The sequence below is a fragment of the Pleurodeles waltl genome, chromosome 7, assembly GCF_031143425.1.
Source record: "Pleurodeles waltl isolate 20211129_DDA chromosome 7, aPleWal1.hap1.20221129, whole genome shotgun sequence".
Classification (NCBI taxonomy): Eukaryota; Metazoa; Chordata; class Amphibia; order Caudata; family Salamandridae; genus Pleurodeles; species Pleurodeles waltl.
The window spans coordinates 1,527,626,163-1,527,642,547 of NC_090446.1; the positions used below are offsets into that span (position 1 = coordinate 1,527,626,163).

The 16,385-nt window shown below is 46.9% G+C and overlaps 1 protein-coding gene across 2 annotated transcripts in view; it reads right to left on the reverse strand.

Annotated features, from left to right (window-relative positions):
* GRIK5 (glutamate ionotropic receptor kainate type subunit 5) overlaps positions 1–16,385 on the reverse strand; it is a 994,397-nt gene that overhangs the window by 389,006 nt on the left and 589,006 nt on the right. For both annotated transcript variants that reach the window (XM_069201377.1, XM_069201378.1), the window contains one exon: positions 15,709–15,845. In XM_069201377.1, the coding sequence (XP_069057478.1) occupies positions 15,709–15,793 (85 nt within the window). In that variant the 5' untranslated portion in view covers positions 15,794–15,845. The remainder of the gene's footprint in view (positions 1–15,708; positions 15,846–16,385) is intronic.

Genomic DNA, 16,385 nt, shown 5'->3' on the forward strand with positions numbered 1-16,385 from the left:
TCTCAATCTTTACTTCTCTTTTCTTTCTTTCTTTTTTCTTTCTTTCTTTTTCTTTCTTTCTTTTTTCTTTTATCCTTTATTTACTTCTCTTGTATTTCTTTCTTTCTTTCTTTCTTTCTCATTTACTTCTCTTCCTTTCTTTCTTTCTTTCTTTCTTTCTCTCTTTCTTTCTTTCTTTCTTTCTTTCTTTCTTTCTTTCTTTCTTTCTTTCTTTTTTCTTCCTTTCTTTCTTTTTCTTTCTTTCTTTCTTTCTTTTCATTTACTTCTTTTCACTTTCTTTACTTTTCTTTCTTTCTTTCTTTCTTTCTTTCTTTCTTTCTTTCTTTCTTTCTTTCTTTCTTTCTTTCTTTTTTCTTCCTTTCTTTCTTTTTCTTTCTTTCTTTCTTTCTTTTCATTTACTTCTCTTCCCTTTCTTTCTTTCTTTCTTTCTTTCTTTCGTTCTTTTCTATTTCATTCTTTATTTACTTCTCTTCTCTTTCTTTCTTTCTTTTTCATTTACTTCTCTTTCTTTCTTTCTTTCTTTCTTTCTTTCTTTCTTTCTTTCTTTCTTTCTTTCTTTCTTTCTTTCTTCCTTTCTTTTTTCTTTCTTTCTTTCTTTCTTTCTTTCTTTTCTATTTTATCCTTTATTTACTTCTCTTGTCTTTCTTTCTTTCTTTCTTTCTTTGTTTCTTTCTCTTTTCTTTCTTTCTTTCTTTCTTTCTTTCTTTCTTTCTTTCTTTCTTTCTTTCTTTCTTTCTTTCTTTCTTTCTTTCTTTCTTTCTTTCTTTCTTTCTTTCTCTTCCCCAAGCAATCACTTCAGACTGTGTTGGTTGCACAAGGGGGATCAAGCTTGAAGTTGTCAAGTCTGGTGGGTGGGGCTGGTTTCTACCACTGATGGTCGGTGGATATGGGTGGGGGGGTGCCCCTCAGTGTTTGCATAAGCTTGATGTGCAGGTGAGATCAGTCGTAAGTATCTGACTGTCTGGTGTGCGAGGAGCTTTGGCGAACCATCAGTTAGTTCATGGAGTCGATAATCATGACAGGTGAGAGAGCAGTGACATCACAGGAGAGGGAGTAGGAGTGGGGGCAGTGACATCATTGGAGAGGGAGCAGTGACATCACAGGAGAGGGAGCAGTGACATCACAGGAGAGGGAGGACTGACACCATAGGAATGGGAGCAGTGACATCATCGGAGAGGGAGCAGTGACATCATAGGAGTGAGAGCAGTGACATCATCAGAGAGGGAGCAGTGACATCACAGGAGAGGGAGCAGTGACATCACAGTAGACGGAGTGGTGAATTAGAAAGCCACTGATCACGCTGCTTTTGTGGCGCATGAACAGTGGCCCTGGGAGGATCTAGGAAGCTCCATTCACTTCAATGCCTGGGGGTGGGGTAGGCCGATGTGGACAAGGAGGGAGTGGGTGGCAACAATTTGTTGATTATAAGAGGGGTGCAGGCTGTAGGAGGGGGGAGTGGGCTGCTCTCCCGGCACTAACAAAGACATTATGGAGCTGAGCTGGAGCCTGTCTCTTCAGAGTGCTCCTGACCTTATAGACCCAAGAGACGAGGAAGGAACCAGGCTCAACAACAAGTGCACTAGTGCACTAAGAGGTATGTGTGGAGTTAAGCTTCTGCTTAAGGGGCATCGCCCCTCCCCCTTTACCAGCTATGGGGGCGTTCTTGAAGGCCTCTTCTGTCTGCAGCTCGGCAGGCAAAGGCTCATAATTAACATGGGAAAGTGAGTGAGTGAAATAAAGGATGGATGGATAAATTAAATGGTGGATGGATAGATGCATGGGTGAATGAGTGAAGCAATGGGTGTAAGAATGGAAGAGTGAAAGGATGAGAGGGTGTATAAGTGAAAGGGAGGGTAATGGATGGATGGTGAACAGATGGATGGATAGATGGATGAGAGAAAGGATGGATGGAAGAATGAGTAAAAAGGATAGCTGGATAAGTAGAAGTATAAATGGATGGATGAGTGAAAGTGTAGATGGGTGAGCAGAAGGATGAATGAGTGAAAGGGTGTATGTAAAGATGGTTGAGTAAAACAATGAATGGATGAGTGAAAGGCAGGGTAGATGGATGTTGGCAGAAAGGATGGATGGATGAGTGAAATGGTGAATTGATGGATGGATGAATAGATGGATAGATGGACGAGTGAGTTTAAGGATCGATGGCTGAGATGAGGGTAAATGGAGAGATGTATGATGAGATGGATGGATGGCTGGATGGGGCGAAGGGTGGATGGGTGGGTGTAAGGATGGATGGCTGATTGAAAGGATGGATAGATGGATGAGGCAAAGGGAGGGTGATGGAAATATGGAGTGAAAGGTTGCATGGATGAGCAAAACGATGAATGGATGACTGTAGGATGGATGGATGAAGAAGGGTGGATAAGTGAAAGGATGGTTGATTGGGTGGATGGATTGGTGGGATGTACGGGTGTCCCTGGACCAGTGGCGGCCCTCATTTATGGGCTTCACAGCTACACTACACCCTCCTTGTTTTGTGGTCCATTTGTATTGTATCAAGGGCGAATAATTATTCACTCTTGATATAATAATAATAAAATACAGACCCACCTCTGGTCCAACAACAAACTGAGGCAGGCAGTGACACTGATTGCTGACACAGCTGCATGAAGGCGCCTGCGCCAATCCAGAACTGTGAGCATGTGTGTTTGACACTGTGTGTGTGTTCAAGCGAGTGAGAGTCAGTGACAGAGTGAGTATGAGTGACAGTAGGAACAAGTATGTGTGCGAATGAATGTGAGTGAGGGCGAATGATAGTGAGTGTAACTGAGTGCTACTCTGTGTGGGACATAGTAAGTCTGCGTAATTCAGAATGAGTGGGACTAGGTGAGACAGAATGAGTCAGAGAAGAATGCGTGAGGATGTGAATTAGTGAGACCAAGAGAGACTGAGTCAGAGTGAGACAGTAAACTTTAAGCAAAAAAGTGTGAGAGAACTCTTAAAAAAAAAGCCCATTGGAATTTGAGCCAAGGACTGCGCCCCACCACTTTTCAAGGTCACAAGCCACCACTGGGTGCAGTGCTGACTGTGAGGGTCCTGGCCTAAGTGAAAGATAGAATGCTGACTGTGAGAGTACTGGCTGGAGTAAAGCATGGCTGCTGACTGTGAGAGTCCTGGTCGGAGTCAAAGCAAGGGTGCTTACTGTGAGAGTACTGCCTGCGTTAAAGCAAGGGCAAGGGTGCTGACTGTGAGAGTACTGGCTGGAGTCAAAGCAAGGGTGCTGACTGTGAGAGTACTGGCTGGAGTCAAAGCAAGGGTGCTTACTGTGAGAGTACTGCCTGCGTTAAAGCAAGGGCAAGGGTGCTGACTGTGAGAGTACTGGCTGGAGTCAAAGCAAGGGTGCTGACTGTGAGAGTACTGACTGGAGTAAAGCATGGGTGCTGACTGTGAAAGTACTGACTGGAGTAAAGCATGGGTGCTGACTGTGAGAGTACTGGCTGGAGTCAAAGCAAGGGTGCTGACTGTGAGAGTACTGGCTGGAGTCAAAGCAAGGGTGCTGCCTGTAAGAGTACTAGCTGGAGTCAAAGCAAGGTTACTGCTGGAGTCAAAGCAAGGGTGCTGACTGTGAGAGTACTGGCTGGAGTCAAAGCAAGGGTGCTGGCTGGAGTCAAAGCAAGGGTGCTGACTGTGAGAGTACTGGCTGGAGTCAAAGCAAGGGTGCTGCCTGTGAGAGTATTGACTGGAGTAAAGCATGGGTGCTGACTGTGAAAGTACTGACTGGAGTAAAGCATGGGTGCTGACTGTGAGAGTACTGGCTGGAGTCAAAGCAAGGGTGCTGACTGTGAGAGTACAGGCTGGAGTTAAAGCAAGGGTGCTGACTGTGACAGTACTGGCTGGAGTCAAATCAAGGGTGCTGACTGTGAGAGTACTGGCTGGAGTTAAAGCAAGGGTGCTGACTGTGAGAGTAGTGACTGGAGTAAAGCTTGGGTGCTGACTGTGAAAGTACTGACTGGAGTAAAGCATTGGTGCTGACTGTGAGAGTACTGGCTGGAGTTAAAGCAACGGTGCTGACTGTGAGAGTACTGGCTGGAGTCAAAGCAAGGGTGCTGTCTGTGAGAGTACTGGCTGGAGTTAAAGCAAGGGTGCTGACTGTGAGAGTACTGACTGGAGTAACGCATGGGTGCTGACTGTGAGAGTACTGGCTGGAGTCAAAGCAAGGGTGCTGACTGTGAGAGTACAAGCTGGAGTTAAAGCAAGGGTGCTGACTGTGAGAGTGCTGGCCGTTGTCAAAGCAAGGGTGCTGACTGTGAGAGTACTGGCCGGAGTTAAAGCAAGGGTGCTGACTGTGAGAATACCGGCCGGAGTCAAAGCAAGGGTGCTGACTGTGAGAGTACAGGCCGGAGTCAAAGCAAGGGTGCTGACTGTGAGAGTACTGGCTGGAGTTAAAGCAAGGGTGCTTACTGTGAGAGTGCTGCCTGCGTTAAAGCAAGGGCAAGGGTGCTGACTGTGAGAGTACAGGCCGGAGTCAAAGCAAGGGTGCTGACTCTGAGAGTACAGGCCGGAGTCAAAGCAAGTGTAAGGGTGCTGACTGTGAGAGTACTGGCTGGAGTTAAAGCAAGGGTGCTAACTGTGAGAGTACTGGCCGGAGTCAAAGCAAGGGTGCTGACTGTGAGAGTACAGGCCGGAGTCAAAGCAAGGGTGCTGACTGTGAGAGTACTGGCTGGAGTGAAAGCAAGGGCGCTGAGTGTGAGAGTACTGGCTGGAGTTAAAGCAAGGGTGCTGACTGTGAGAGTACTGGCCGGAGTTAAAGCAAGGGTGCTGCATGTGAGAGTACTGGCCGGAGTCAAAGCAAGGGTGCTGACTGTGAGAGTACTAACCAGAGTTAAAGCAAGGGTGCTGACTGTGAGAGTACTGGCCTGAATGTAAGCAAGGGTGCTGACTGTGAGAGTACTGGCGTGATTGTAAGCAAGGGCTCGGACAGTGAGAGTACTGGTGCGAGTGTAAGCAAGGGTTTGGACAGTGAGAGTACTGGCACCAGTTTAAGCAAGGTTTCGGACAATGAGAGTACTGGTGCAACTGTAAGAAAGGGTTTGGACAGTAACAGTACTGGTGCGACTGTAAGCAAGGGTTTAGACAATGAGAGTACTGGCGCAACTGTAAGCAAGTGTTCAGACAGTGAGAGTACTGGCACGACTGTAAGGAAGGGTTCTCACAGTGAGAGTACTGGCGCGAGTATAAGCAAAGGTTTGGACAATGAGAGTACTGGCATGAGTGTAAGCAAGGGTTCGTAGAATGAGAGTACTGGCGCGACTGTAAGCCATGGTTCACACACTGAGAGTACTGGTGCGAGTCTAAGCAATAGTTCGGACAATGAGAGTGCAGCCACGACTGTAAGCAAGGGTTCGGACAGTGAGAGTACTGGCATGAGTGTAAGCAAGGGTTTGGACCGTGAGAGTACTGGCTCAAGTGTAATCAAGGGTTCTGGGAATGAGAGTACTGGCACAACTGTAAGCATGTGTTCGGACAATGAGAGCACTGGCGCGACTGTCAGCAAGTGTTCGGACAGTGAGAGTACTGGCGCGACTGTAAGCAAGGGTTCAGACAATGAGAGTACTGGCACAACTGTCAGCAAGGGTTCGAACAATGAGAGTACTGGCGCAACTGTAATCAAAGGTTCGGACAATGAGAGTACTGGCGTAACTGTGCGCAAGGGTTCGGACAATGAGAGTACTGGCAGGTCTGTAAGCAAGGGTTCGCACAGTGAGAGTACTGGTGCGACTGTCAGCAAGGGTTCGGACAATGAGAGTACTGGTGCGAGTCTAAGCAATGGTTCTGACAACGAGAGTACTGGTGCGACTGTAATCAAGGGTTCAGACAGTGAGAGTACTGGCGTGAGTGTAAGCAAGGGTTCGGACAATGAGAGTACTGGTGCGGCTGTAATCAAGGGTTCGGACAATGAGAGTACTGGCGCGACTGTCAGCAAGGGTTCGGACAATGAGAGTACTGGTGCGAGTCTAAGCAATGGTTCTGACAACGAGAGTACTGGTGCGACTGTAATCAAGGGTTCAGACAATGAGAGTACTGGTGCGAGTCTAAGCAATGGTTCGGACAACGAGAGTACTGGCGTGAGTGTAAGCAAGGGTTCGGACAACGAGAGTACTGGCGTGACTGTCAGCAAGGGTTCGGACAATGCGAGCACTGGTGCGACTGTAAGCAAGGGTTCGGACAATGCGAGCACTGGTGCGACTGTCAGCAAGGGTTCGGACAATGAGAGCACTGGTGCGACTGTAAGCAAGGGTTCGGACAATGAGAGCACTGGCGCGACTGTCAGCAAGGGTTCGGACAATGCGAGCACTGGTGCGACTGTAAGCAAGGGTTCGGACAATGAGAGCACTGGCGCGACTGTAAGCAAGGGTTCGGACAATGAGAGCACTGGCGCGACTGTCAGCAAGGGTTCGGACAATGCGAGCACTGGTGCGACCATCAGCAAGGGTTCGGACAATGAGAGCACTGGTGCGACTGTCAGCAAGGGTTCGGACAATGCGAGCACTGGTGCGACTGTCAGCAAGGGTTCGGACAATGAGAGCACTGGTGCGACTGTCAGCAAGGGTTCGGACAATGCGAGCACTGGTGCGACTGTCAGCAAGGGTTCGGACAATGCGAGCACTGGTACGACCGTCAGCAAGGGTTCGGACAATGAGAGCACTGGTGCGACTGTCAGCAAGGGTTCGGACAATGCGAGCACTGGTGCGACTGTCAGCAAGGGTTCGGACAATGCGAGCACTGGTACGACCGTCAGCAAGGGTTCGGACAATGAGAGCACTGGCGCGACTGTCAGCAAGGGTTCGGACAACGAGAGTACTGGCGTGAGTGTAAGCAAGGGTTCGGACAACGAGAGTACTGGCGCGACTATCAGCAAGGGTTCGGACAATGCGAGCACTGGTGCGACTGTAAGCAAGGGTTCGGACAATGAGAGCACTGGTGCGGCTGTCAGCAAGGGTTCGGACAATGCGAGCACTGGTGCGACTGTAAGCAAGGGTTCGGACAATGCGAGCACTGGTGCGACTGTAATCAAGGGTTCAGACAATGAGAGTACTGGCGTGAGTGTAAGCAAGGGTTCGGACAATGAGAGTACTGGCGCGGCTGTAATCAAGGGTTCGGACAATGAGAGTACTGGCGCGACTGTCAGCAAGGGTTCGGACAATGCGAGCACTGGTACGACTGTCAGCAAGGGTTCGGACAACGAGAGTACTGGCGTGAGTGTAAGCAATGGTTCAGACAACGAGAGTACTGGCGTGAGTGTAAGCAAGGGTTCGGACAACGAGAGCACTGGCGCAACTGTCAGCAAGGGTTCGGACAATGCGAGCACTGGTGCGACTGTCAGCAAGGGTTCGGACAATGCGAGCACTGGTGCGACTGTAAGCAAGGGTTCGGACAATGAGAGTACTGGTGCGAGTCTAAGCAATGGTTCTGACAACGAGAGTACTGGTGCGACTGTAATCAAGGGTTCAGACAATGAGAGTACTGGTGCGAGTCTAAGCAATGGTTCGGACAACGAGAGTACTGGCGTGAGTGTAAGCAAGGGTTCGGACAACGAGAGTACTGGCGCGACTGTCAGCAAGGGTTCGGACAATGAGAGCACTGGTGCGACTGTAAGCAAGGGTTCGGACAATGAGAGCACTGGCGCGACTGTCAGCAAGGGTTCGGACAATGCGAGCACTGGTGCGACTGTAAGCAAGGGTTCGGACAATGAGAGCACTGGTGCGACTGTAAGCAAGGGTTCGGACAATGCGAGCACTGGTGCGACTGTAAGCAAAGATTCGGACAATGCGAGCACTGGCGCGACTGTCAGCAACGGTTCGGACAATGCGAGCACTGGCGCGACTGTCAGCAAGGGTTCGGACAATGAGAGTACTGGTGCGAGTCTAAGCAATGGTTCGGACAATGAGAGTACTGGCGTGAGTGTAAGCAATGGTTCGGACAACGAGAGTACTGGCGCGACTGTCAGCAAGGGTTCGGACAATGAGAGTACTGGCGCGACTGTCAGCAAGGGTTCGGACAACGAGAGTACTGGCGCGACTGTCAGCAAGGGTTCGGACAGCGAGAGCACTGGTGCGACTGTCAGCAAGGGTTCGGACAATGAGAGCACTGGCGCGACCGTCAGCAAGGGTTCGGACAATGAGAGCACTGGCGCGACCGTCAGCAAGGGTTCGGACAATGCGAGCACTGGCGCGACTGTCAGCAAGGGTTCGGACAATGAGAGTACTGGCGCGACTGTCAGCAAGGGTTCGGACAATGCGAGCACTGGCGCGACTGTCAGCAAGGGTTCGGACAATGAGAGTACTGGCGCGACTGTCAGCAAGGGTTCGGACAATGCGAGCACTGGTGCGACTGTAAGCAAGGGTTCGGACAATGCGAGCACTGGTGCGACTGTCAGCAAGGGTTCGGACAATGAGAGCACTGGCGCGACCGTCAGCAAGGGTTCGGACAATGAGAGCACTGGCGCGACCGTCAGCAAGGGTTCGGACAATGCGAGCACTGGCGCGACTGTCAGCAAGGGTTCGGACAATGCGAGCACTGGTGCGACTGTCAGCAAGGGTTCGGACAGTGCGAGCACTGGCCTTCAGGAAGTGCGTCAGACCGCAGCCCTTGCTAGCACTTGTTAAGGTACACCAGTATTGGATGGCTGAGCAGTTGCCATAACCAGTGGTGACATCACATAGGTGTGATAAAACAGACGTGCAGCATTGAAGGAACAATGGGCCACATGTACGAAAGCTCGGCTTTGCCATTTCCAAATAGCGAATCTGTAGAAATAGCTATTAGAGAATCGCAAAGTGATCTGTATGATGCAGCGTATCCCTCTAGTGATTGCTACAGATTCAGGATCGCACATAGGAAATCGCTGTTTATGAAATTGCAAAACTGCACAAGATTAGGCATCTTTCCTCCAATCATTTGACAAACCAACCCTACCCCCGCCCCCATTCATACACCAAAGGAGGACACCCCTGGGGTATGACTTTCACCATAAAAATAAAAGAGGCTGCAGATCACAGGTCCACCCTGACACAAAACCAGCATCAGGAGGACTAACAACTCCATATGGTTTTTGCCAGAATATATTTGAGAGACTGACTAGTTGGGCCTTCCTTCCAGAGTCCCTGGTTTGAGACGCTGCAGCAAGGGTGTGAGGAGTGTTTACTTCCTAGGGCTGAGCTTCGGCCCGCCCCAAGCTCGGTGCATTTGAAAACCTTTGCTAGGGGCATTTAGGTCTGAAGACGTGATTTCTTGTACTTGCTAAATTGCCTTCTACTTTCATCAAGTACATTTTGATTAACAAATTAGCACACACAGTTCCCCCAGAATCAAATGACAAAATTGCTTCAAGTCTCTGAAAGGCATAACATTATTCGCCTTCCTCTTCACCACAACTTATTTTCTTGGTGCCCAATTAAGTGATGAGGTGGGAACAAGACGCCCTGCTGAAATGTACGTTCTGGGTGGCGTCAGTTTCTAAAGTGCAAATCAAACGCCTCACTCTTAATGCGAGGGAGTCATGCGGGTGCACAGAACACATGACGTGGTCACATGAAGAAGTATGGGATGTCACACCGTGAAGATCCCAAATGCAGACTTCAGCATCTGCCCAGATCCCATCATATCGTGTGCCAACTGCAGGTCTCTACCCTAAGCCCCCGTCAGATCCTCGTTTACCATATTTTGAAAAGCAGCCTGTGTTCTGCATGCTCGATGTACCAAAAATATCGGGCCCGATTCACAAAGGTAAACTTAGACTTTTGGTCTTTGGTATTCACAAGGTAACTAAGGAGTAGTGTACTCTCTGCCCTCGGAGTGGAAGCTCCGCACCCGAGGTGGATCTGTGCCTCGAGTGCGGGGATTCTGCTCTGAGTGCAGATATTCCACCTCGAGTGCAGACGTAAAGAATCTACTCGTATCTTACCTTTTTGAATACCGAAAAGTCATAAACTTAGACTTTTGACCTACACTTACACCAAAAGCCTAAATGTACCTTTGTGAATTGGGCCCTCTCTCTGTGAAGCACTCTCTGCTTCTTGGAGTTGGGCTGGCACTATATTGAACATCAAAATACAGCTCTGGTAAACAGATATTGATGGGATAAAAGTCACACTGGAACATAATGTTTCAAACACCATTCACAATGGTTGGTTTAATTTTAGGAAAAACGGGCAGAAGCTGTGATTGTATTATAGATGTCATCTAATTGTCAGAACCCTACATCCACGTCTTCCTAACTTTTGCATAACAAAATTGTAACCATCCAAAAAAGGGTGAAAAGTTAAAAACAGACCATCTGATTTTACAGTTAGGGTCCAATAGTTAAAAGTATTGATATTTTATTTGCCTTTGCATTAACTCCTACTTATTTTATAGGTGGCCACTACCCATACTTCAAATGTAACATCTAATCCACCAGAGCTGCCATTCTGAATGAGCCAGATGCATTGTTGGTAATGTTTTTTTTTAGTTTGCACCTGGTTACCACCAGATCCGAATTGATGGTAATTGCATTTTCTAACTGCCCATTTTGCAAGTAGTTGCAATTAGGAAATACTTTGTACATGTGGTTAGCGTTATACAATTTGGAAACCCTATTTTGGGTTTCCTATTTTGCGATTTTCAAAATGCGACTTCTACTAGATAGAAATCACATTTTGCACCACCGCAAATGCCTTTGGTATGCACCAAAATGGCATTCTGCATTTCTTAGTGGCCCATAATAGCAATTTACACCATTAAGAAATGCAAATTAGCTTTACAGGACCATGGACGAACAAAAACAAACACGTGCACACTCAAACACACACATGAGTGCATGCATCCAGGCACACGGACAAACACGCTCATGCATACGTACACAAGCATGCACACATAAACACACACACATGCATGAACACACACACCTCCATACCTGCACTCACAGGCACTCACACCCACAAACATTCTAGACTCACTAATACGCTTGCCGCACACAGATATAAAGGAACCCCCCTTTATATCACAAGAAACGTCTTAAAAGCCACAGAGACTGGGACAGCTTCATCATTTGAGCTGTGTAATATGGTTCACTGATTATTAAAAATATTGATATCAGGCAAATATCTCCCTTTCCCTTCTAACAGGAAGGTCATCAGGTAGGCTCATCAGGTACATATCAACTGTGTCCTTCCGATATGAGGTTCATCTGGTATGTATCACCTCTGTCCTTCCGATATCAGGTTCATCTGGTACGTATCACCTCTGTCCTTCCGACAGGAAGTTCATCAGGTATATTTCACCTCTGTCCTTCCGACAGGAAGTTCATCAGGTCCATATCACCTCTGTCTTTTTCGACAGGAAGTTCATCAGGTACATTTCACCTCTGTCCTTCCGACAGGAAGTTCATCAGGTACATATCACCTCTGTCCTTCCGACAGGAAGTTCATCAGGTCCATATCACCTCTGTCCTTTCGACAGGAAGTTCATCAGGTACATTTCACCTCTGTCCTTCCGACATCAGGTTCATCTGGTACGTATCACCTCTGTCCTTCCGACAGGAAGTTCATCTGATTGATATTGCCCCGTTCCCTTCTACAAGAAGTTCAACTGGTAGATATTGCCCCTTGACTTCTGACAGGAATTTCATTGGGTACGTATCACCTCTGTCCTTGCGATAAGAAGTTCATCAGGTACATATCACCTCTGTCCTTCCGACAGGAAGTTCATCAGGTATATTTCACCTCTGTCCTTCCGACAGGAAGTTCATCAGGTCCATATCACCTCTGTCCTTCCGACAGGAAGTTCATCAGGTACATTTCACCTCTGTCCTTCCGACAGGAAGTTCAGGTCCATATCATCTGTCCTTCCGACAGGAAGTTCATCAGGTCCATATCACCTCTGTCCTTTCGACAGGAAGTTCATCAGGTACATTTCACCTCTGTCCTTCTGACAGGAAGTTCATCAGGTCCATATCACCTCTATCCTTCGGACAGGAAGTTCATCAGGTACATTTCACCTCTGTCCTTCCGACAGGAAGTTCATCAGGTACATATCACCTCTGTCCTTAGGTACATTTCACCTCTGTTCTTCCAACAGGAAGTGCAGCTGGTACATTTCACCTCTGTCCTTCCGACAGGAAGTTCATCAGGTAGATATCGCCCTTTTTCTTTTGTTCCAAAAGGAAGTTCTCCTGGTAAATATCACCCTTTCCTTCCGACAAGATGTTCGTCCGGAAGGTAGCACCTTTCTTTCAACAGGCAATGCATCGGACAGATGCTGCCCCTTTTCCTCTAACAGGAGGTTTATCTGGTAGATATTGCCACTTTTCTTCAGGCAGGAATTTCCAGTTTAGAAAAGGCGGGGAAAATCCTGGGTGAACCTCTTGAGATGGCACAGGACTAGACACAGAAATATAATATGTTCAGCACCAGAGCATAAATCGAAATTACATCAAATTACTTTGATGCAAAGAATTAATTTTTCACTCAAAATCGACATACGTATTAGAGTGATAAAACAAAGATTTCCCCTAAGTGTCTTAGAAAGAGTATATATGTTAATGACATGTTCTGATTTTTTGTGTGAAATTTCTTAGATACTGAAACCTTGATTTTAGAATAATTTCTGGGATGCTGCGTTTAGAATCGTCTTTTTGTCTTTAAAATGTTACTTTACGAATTCTGCTGCGGCTCAGAGCTCTTTAAGTCAATAGCAATGTTATTATAACAAGTTGCTATGGCTGCAAAGGACAGATTCTACAGAAGTGCTTAAGTGGAAAAAGCGCCCACAGAAATTGATTTATTGTAAGAGCTAGGTGTGCTAAGCTGAGAATTAATGATATTCGAGGGAATAAAATCAGATGTTTTAATGAATAAGAAGTGGGAAGAAATCTGGGCACATTTATCTCCTTCCTCAAGAGGAATTGGACTAATTGTCTCTGTCCTGTTCTGGCTTTTTGTTGAATATTTGTAGCGCTTGTGTATAAGAATGTGCTACACGTAGACGATTAAGAGAGCAATTTAATAGGGTTAGAGGATTAAATATGCAATTATGAAAAGTTAGCATTATGGTGCGTGCCTTGCAGTGGTGAGGATAGGGGGTTTTAGAAGAAGAAATCCTAAACTTTAGTCTCATGCAATTCATATATTTGGTAAAAAATTGTATTGCAATTGACAGAATACTAGCCAAGCTGCATGAAAAGTGTATATTTATATATTAATATATTTGATTTGCTAATTATCTGTTCTCTTATCTCGAATTATTTTATACTTACAGTGACAAATTTGTCAGTGACCAGTGGAGGGGATCTTGCTGCTGGAGGGACTGGCATCAGAAATTAGTGTAAGGGCAGTGCCTATAGGTGTACTGGCATCAGGGCGAGAGTGCCCGCTACATGTATCAGGGATCACTATAAGGGCGCGACTATGAGGGCACTGGAATGAGGAATCAGTGAAAGGTGGCCGACTGTGAGGCACTGGCATCAGGGATCAGTGGAGGGGGTCTGGCTGCGAGGTACTGGCATCAATGTGAGAGTGCCCGCTGCATGTGTTGGCATCAGAGGTCACTATAAGGCCGCGGACTATAAGGGCACTGGAATGAGGCATCAGTGAAAGGTGGCCGACTGTGAGGGCATTGGCATCAGGAATCAGTGGAGGGGGTCTGGCTGTGAGGGAACTGGCATCAGTGTGAGAGTGCCCGCTACATGTGTTGGCATCATGGGCCAGGATAAGGGCACAGGCTATGAGGGTACTGGCATGAGGAATCAGTGAAAGGAGGCCGACTGTGAGGGCACTGGCATCAGGAATCAGTGGAGGGGGTCTGGCTGCGAGGTACTGGCATCAGTGTGATACTGCCCGCTACATGTGTTGGCATCATGGGCCAGGATAAGGGCGCAGGCTATGAGGATACAGGCATGAGGAATCAGTGAAAGGAGGCCGACTGTGAGGGCACTGGCATCAGTGTTAGTGCCCGCTACATGTGTTGGCATCATGGGCCAGGATAAGGGCGCGGGCTATGAGGGTACAGGCGTGAGGAATCAGTGGAAGGCTGCAACCCTGTCCGAGGCTCTGTCTGTCTGTACCTGCTGTCTGTCAGGCCAATGGAGACTCTTTCCATCAACCACCCGTGGTCCATGGGAGGTCTCCGCATCCCTGGAAACTGAGGTATGGGGGCATCAGTGTCTCAGGTGAACTTCACCTTCTTGTGCAGAATAATAGGGGACCAAAAGGTTACAGGTCCTGATGGTCTAAACTACGCCAACCTCTCCAATAGCAAGTGGAATAAACCTGCAGAGGGGCTGCTCAGAGGTAGACCAAAGAACACAACACCTCCTTTCTGCAACAGAAGTCTTCCTTCAATGTTATTGCAGCTTCACGGTGTTTGTTACCCACATACAGCGGTGCTCAGCATTTTACACCTGCACGCTCCCTACATAAGGCCACAGAACTGCGGAACCAAAATATTGTTTGTGTAGTATTGTGGCCGAATGTGGTCAGCCAATAGATTCCATTATCAATAGAAAATAAGGCAACAAAATATGCTGCTTATACAAAAATCAAACAACAATAATGGATTCAGGGGGGGTTCCAGACTGCTAAACAACTAGTCATACTCTATAAACAAGTAATTGTACTGGCAACTGCACAGTCCTGAAGAAGGCCATCTCAGTACCAATGTGAAGGGGCGAAACATTTGCCAGTATTTTACTACATGCTGTAGATCATGGACCAACCAGAGTAGTCAACAGATGACAATTGGTCTTTTTAGACCCAATCAAAACATTTCACCCACATAAGAGATACTCACATCTACCTGGTACTAGAGTGTTATGCCAAATGGTCTCTTGTGAGCCATATCTAAAATGTGTTTGCCTTTTATTCAATGGTTTTCTTCCTATTCCTATGTTAGTCCTTCCCCTGGAACATAGGTTTTCACTATACTTTTGGGTGAATGACTTGTATTTCTTCACTGCTCACATTCACGGTACACTTTTTTCTTTTTCGTTCAGCACTCCATGAGAGTGCATGTGTTTTCTTGCTCTCCTCCTTAAGTGCTACTTCTGCCCTCCTCGAATGTATACCATCAATGGTACCCCCCATTCTCGGCTTCTTTGTAAAAGTGCATTATTTGATTTTTTTATGCCGGGAAAAGTATTTAAAAGTAGTTTTTTAGTTCCTGCAACCCACATGTTGCAAGAAAGCACAGGACTTTGTACACAAAGGCTGTTACGGTGCTGGAGGAGGGGCGGTTGCTGCTTTCACTCAGCTGCGATTGGAGGGAAAAGGTGTATTGACCATGAGTTAAGAGGGTCTCCTTAAGGTCCATATATTTTCTCCTCGAGCTACTGCAGAGAACCAAAGGGCTGAGCATTTGTTTTGTTCTGCAAAAAGTAAATCACAGCTTGGGAACCATTTAAATTCTGGAACTTCTCTATACTTTTTGAATTCTGTTCAGAGTTTCCTGAGTGGAACATATTTCAAAAACAAACCATGGAAATTTATAAATATTGAAAATTTGAATTCAATGTATAGTTTTGAAGGATTTTAACATGTATTTAGTTTTCCTCCACAATTCTGAAATGATTTTTCTTTCTTTCTTTTTTTTTAACAAAGCTTTGCAAACAAGTATTGTCGAAGCCCATATTTTGACGCTTGCGTTATTAATACAAGACCTATCAGCTTATTCGGAGCAGGCACTCACCTGCCTGGGAGGGGCTTAATTCGGACTCACCCATGCGCAGGGAGGACAGCACTTGCTGGCTGGGCTCGGTCAGGCTGAGGATCAGCAGCAGCAGAAGGGCAGGAGGGTTCAGCATCTTTTTCCCCTCCTCATGGAGAAGGTTTGGGTAGCAGCCTCGCTGACGCCACCTGCAGGGCGAAAGAGGGAGCACATTCAGCAACCAAAACTCATAAGCTTTTCTTGACCTCTGCCATGCAGCCCAGGCCACAGTTTCCACAAACCCATCAGAGATGTCACAGCAGCGATCAATACACCAGAGATTTCCCAACACCAGTACACAACTCCCTCAAAGTAGCTGATCAGATCCCTCAGATCCTCAAAGGTTAGAGGGCTGCACTAAGCGGATGCAGAGACATTTCCAACCAACCCACAAAATCTGCACCACAAACCAATCCCCAACTATCACTGCCACCTCAAATTCTGAAAACTCTTTGGAGCTGGTAGTAATGCATACCCCTCAAAACCTACACGGGACTTGGAGCAATGAACCAGGTGGCGTGGGCAATGTATTTCCATGATGTACGAACATTTTTTTAAATTGCTTCTGCACACTTCGGGAAATTGAGTGAAACATCTAAATGGCATGAAATGTTAAAAAATGTTAAAATATAGAAAAGCTGCACATTTAAAATACACCAAATAAATACAGAAACTGTCTAAGAAAAACC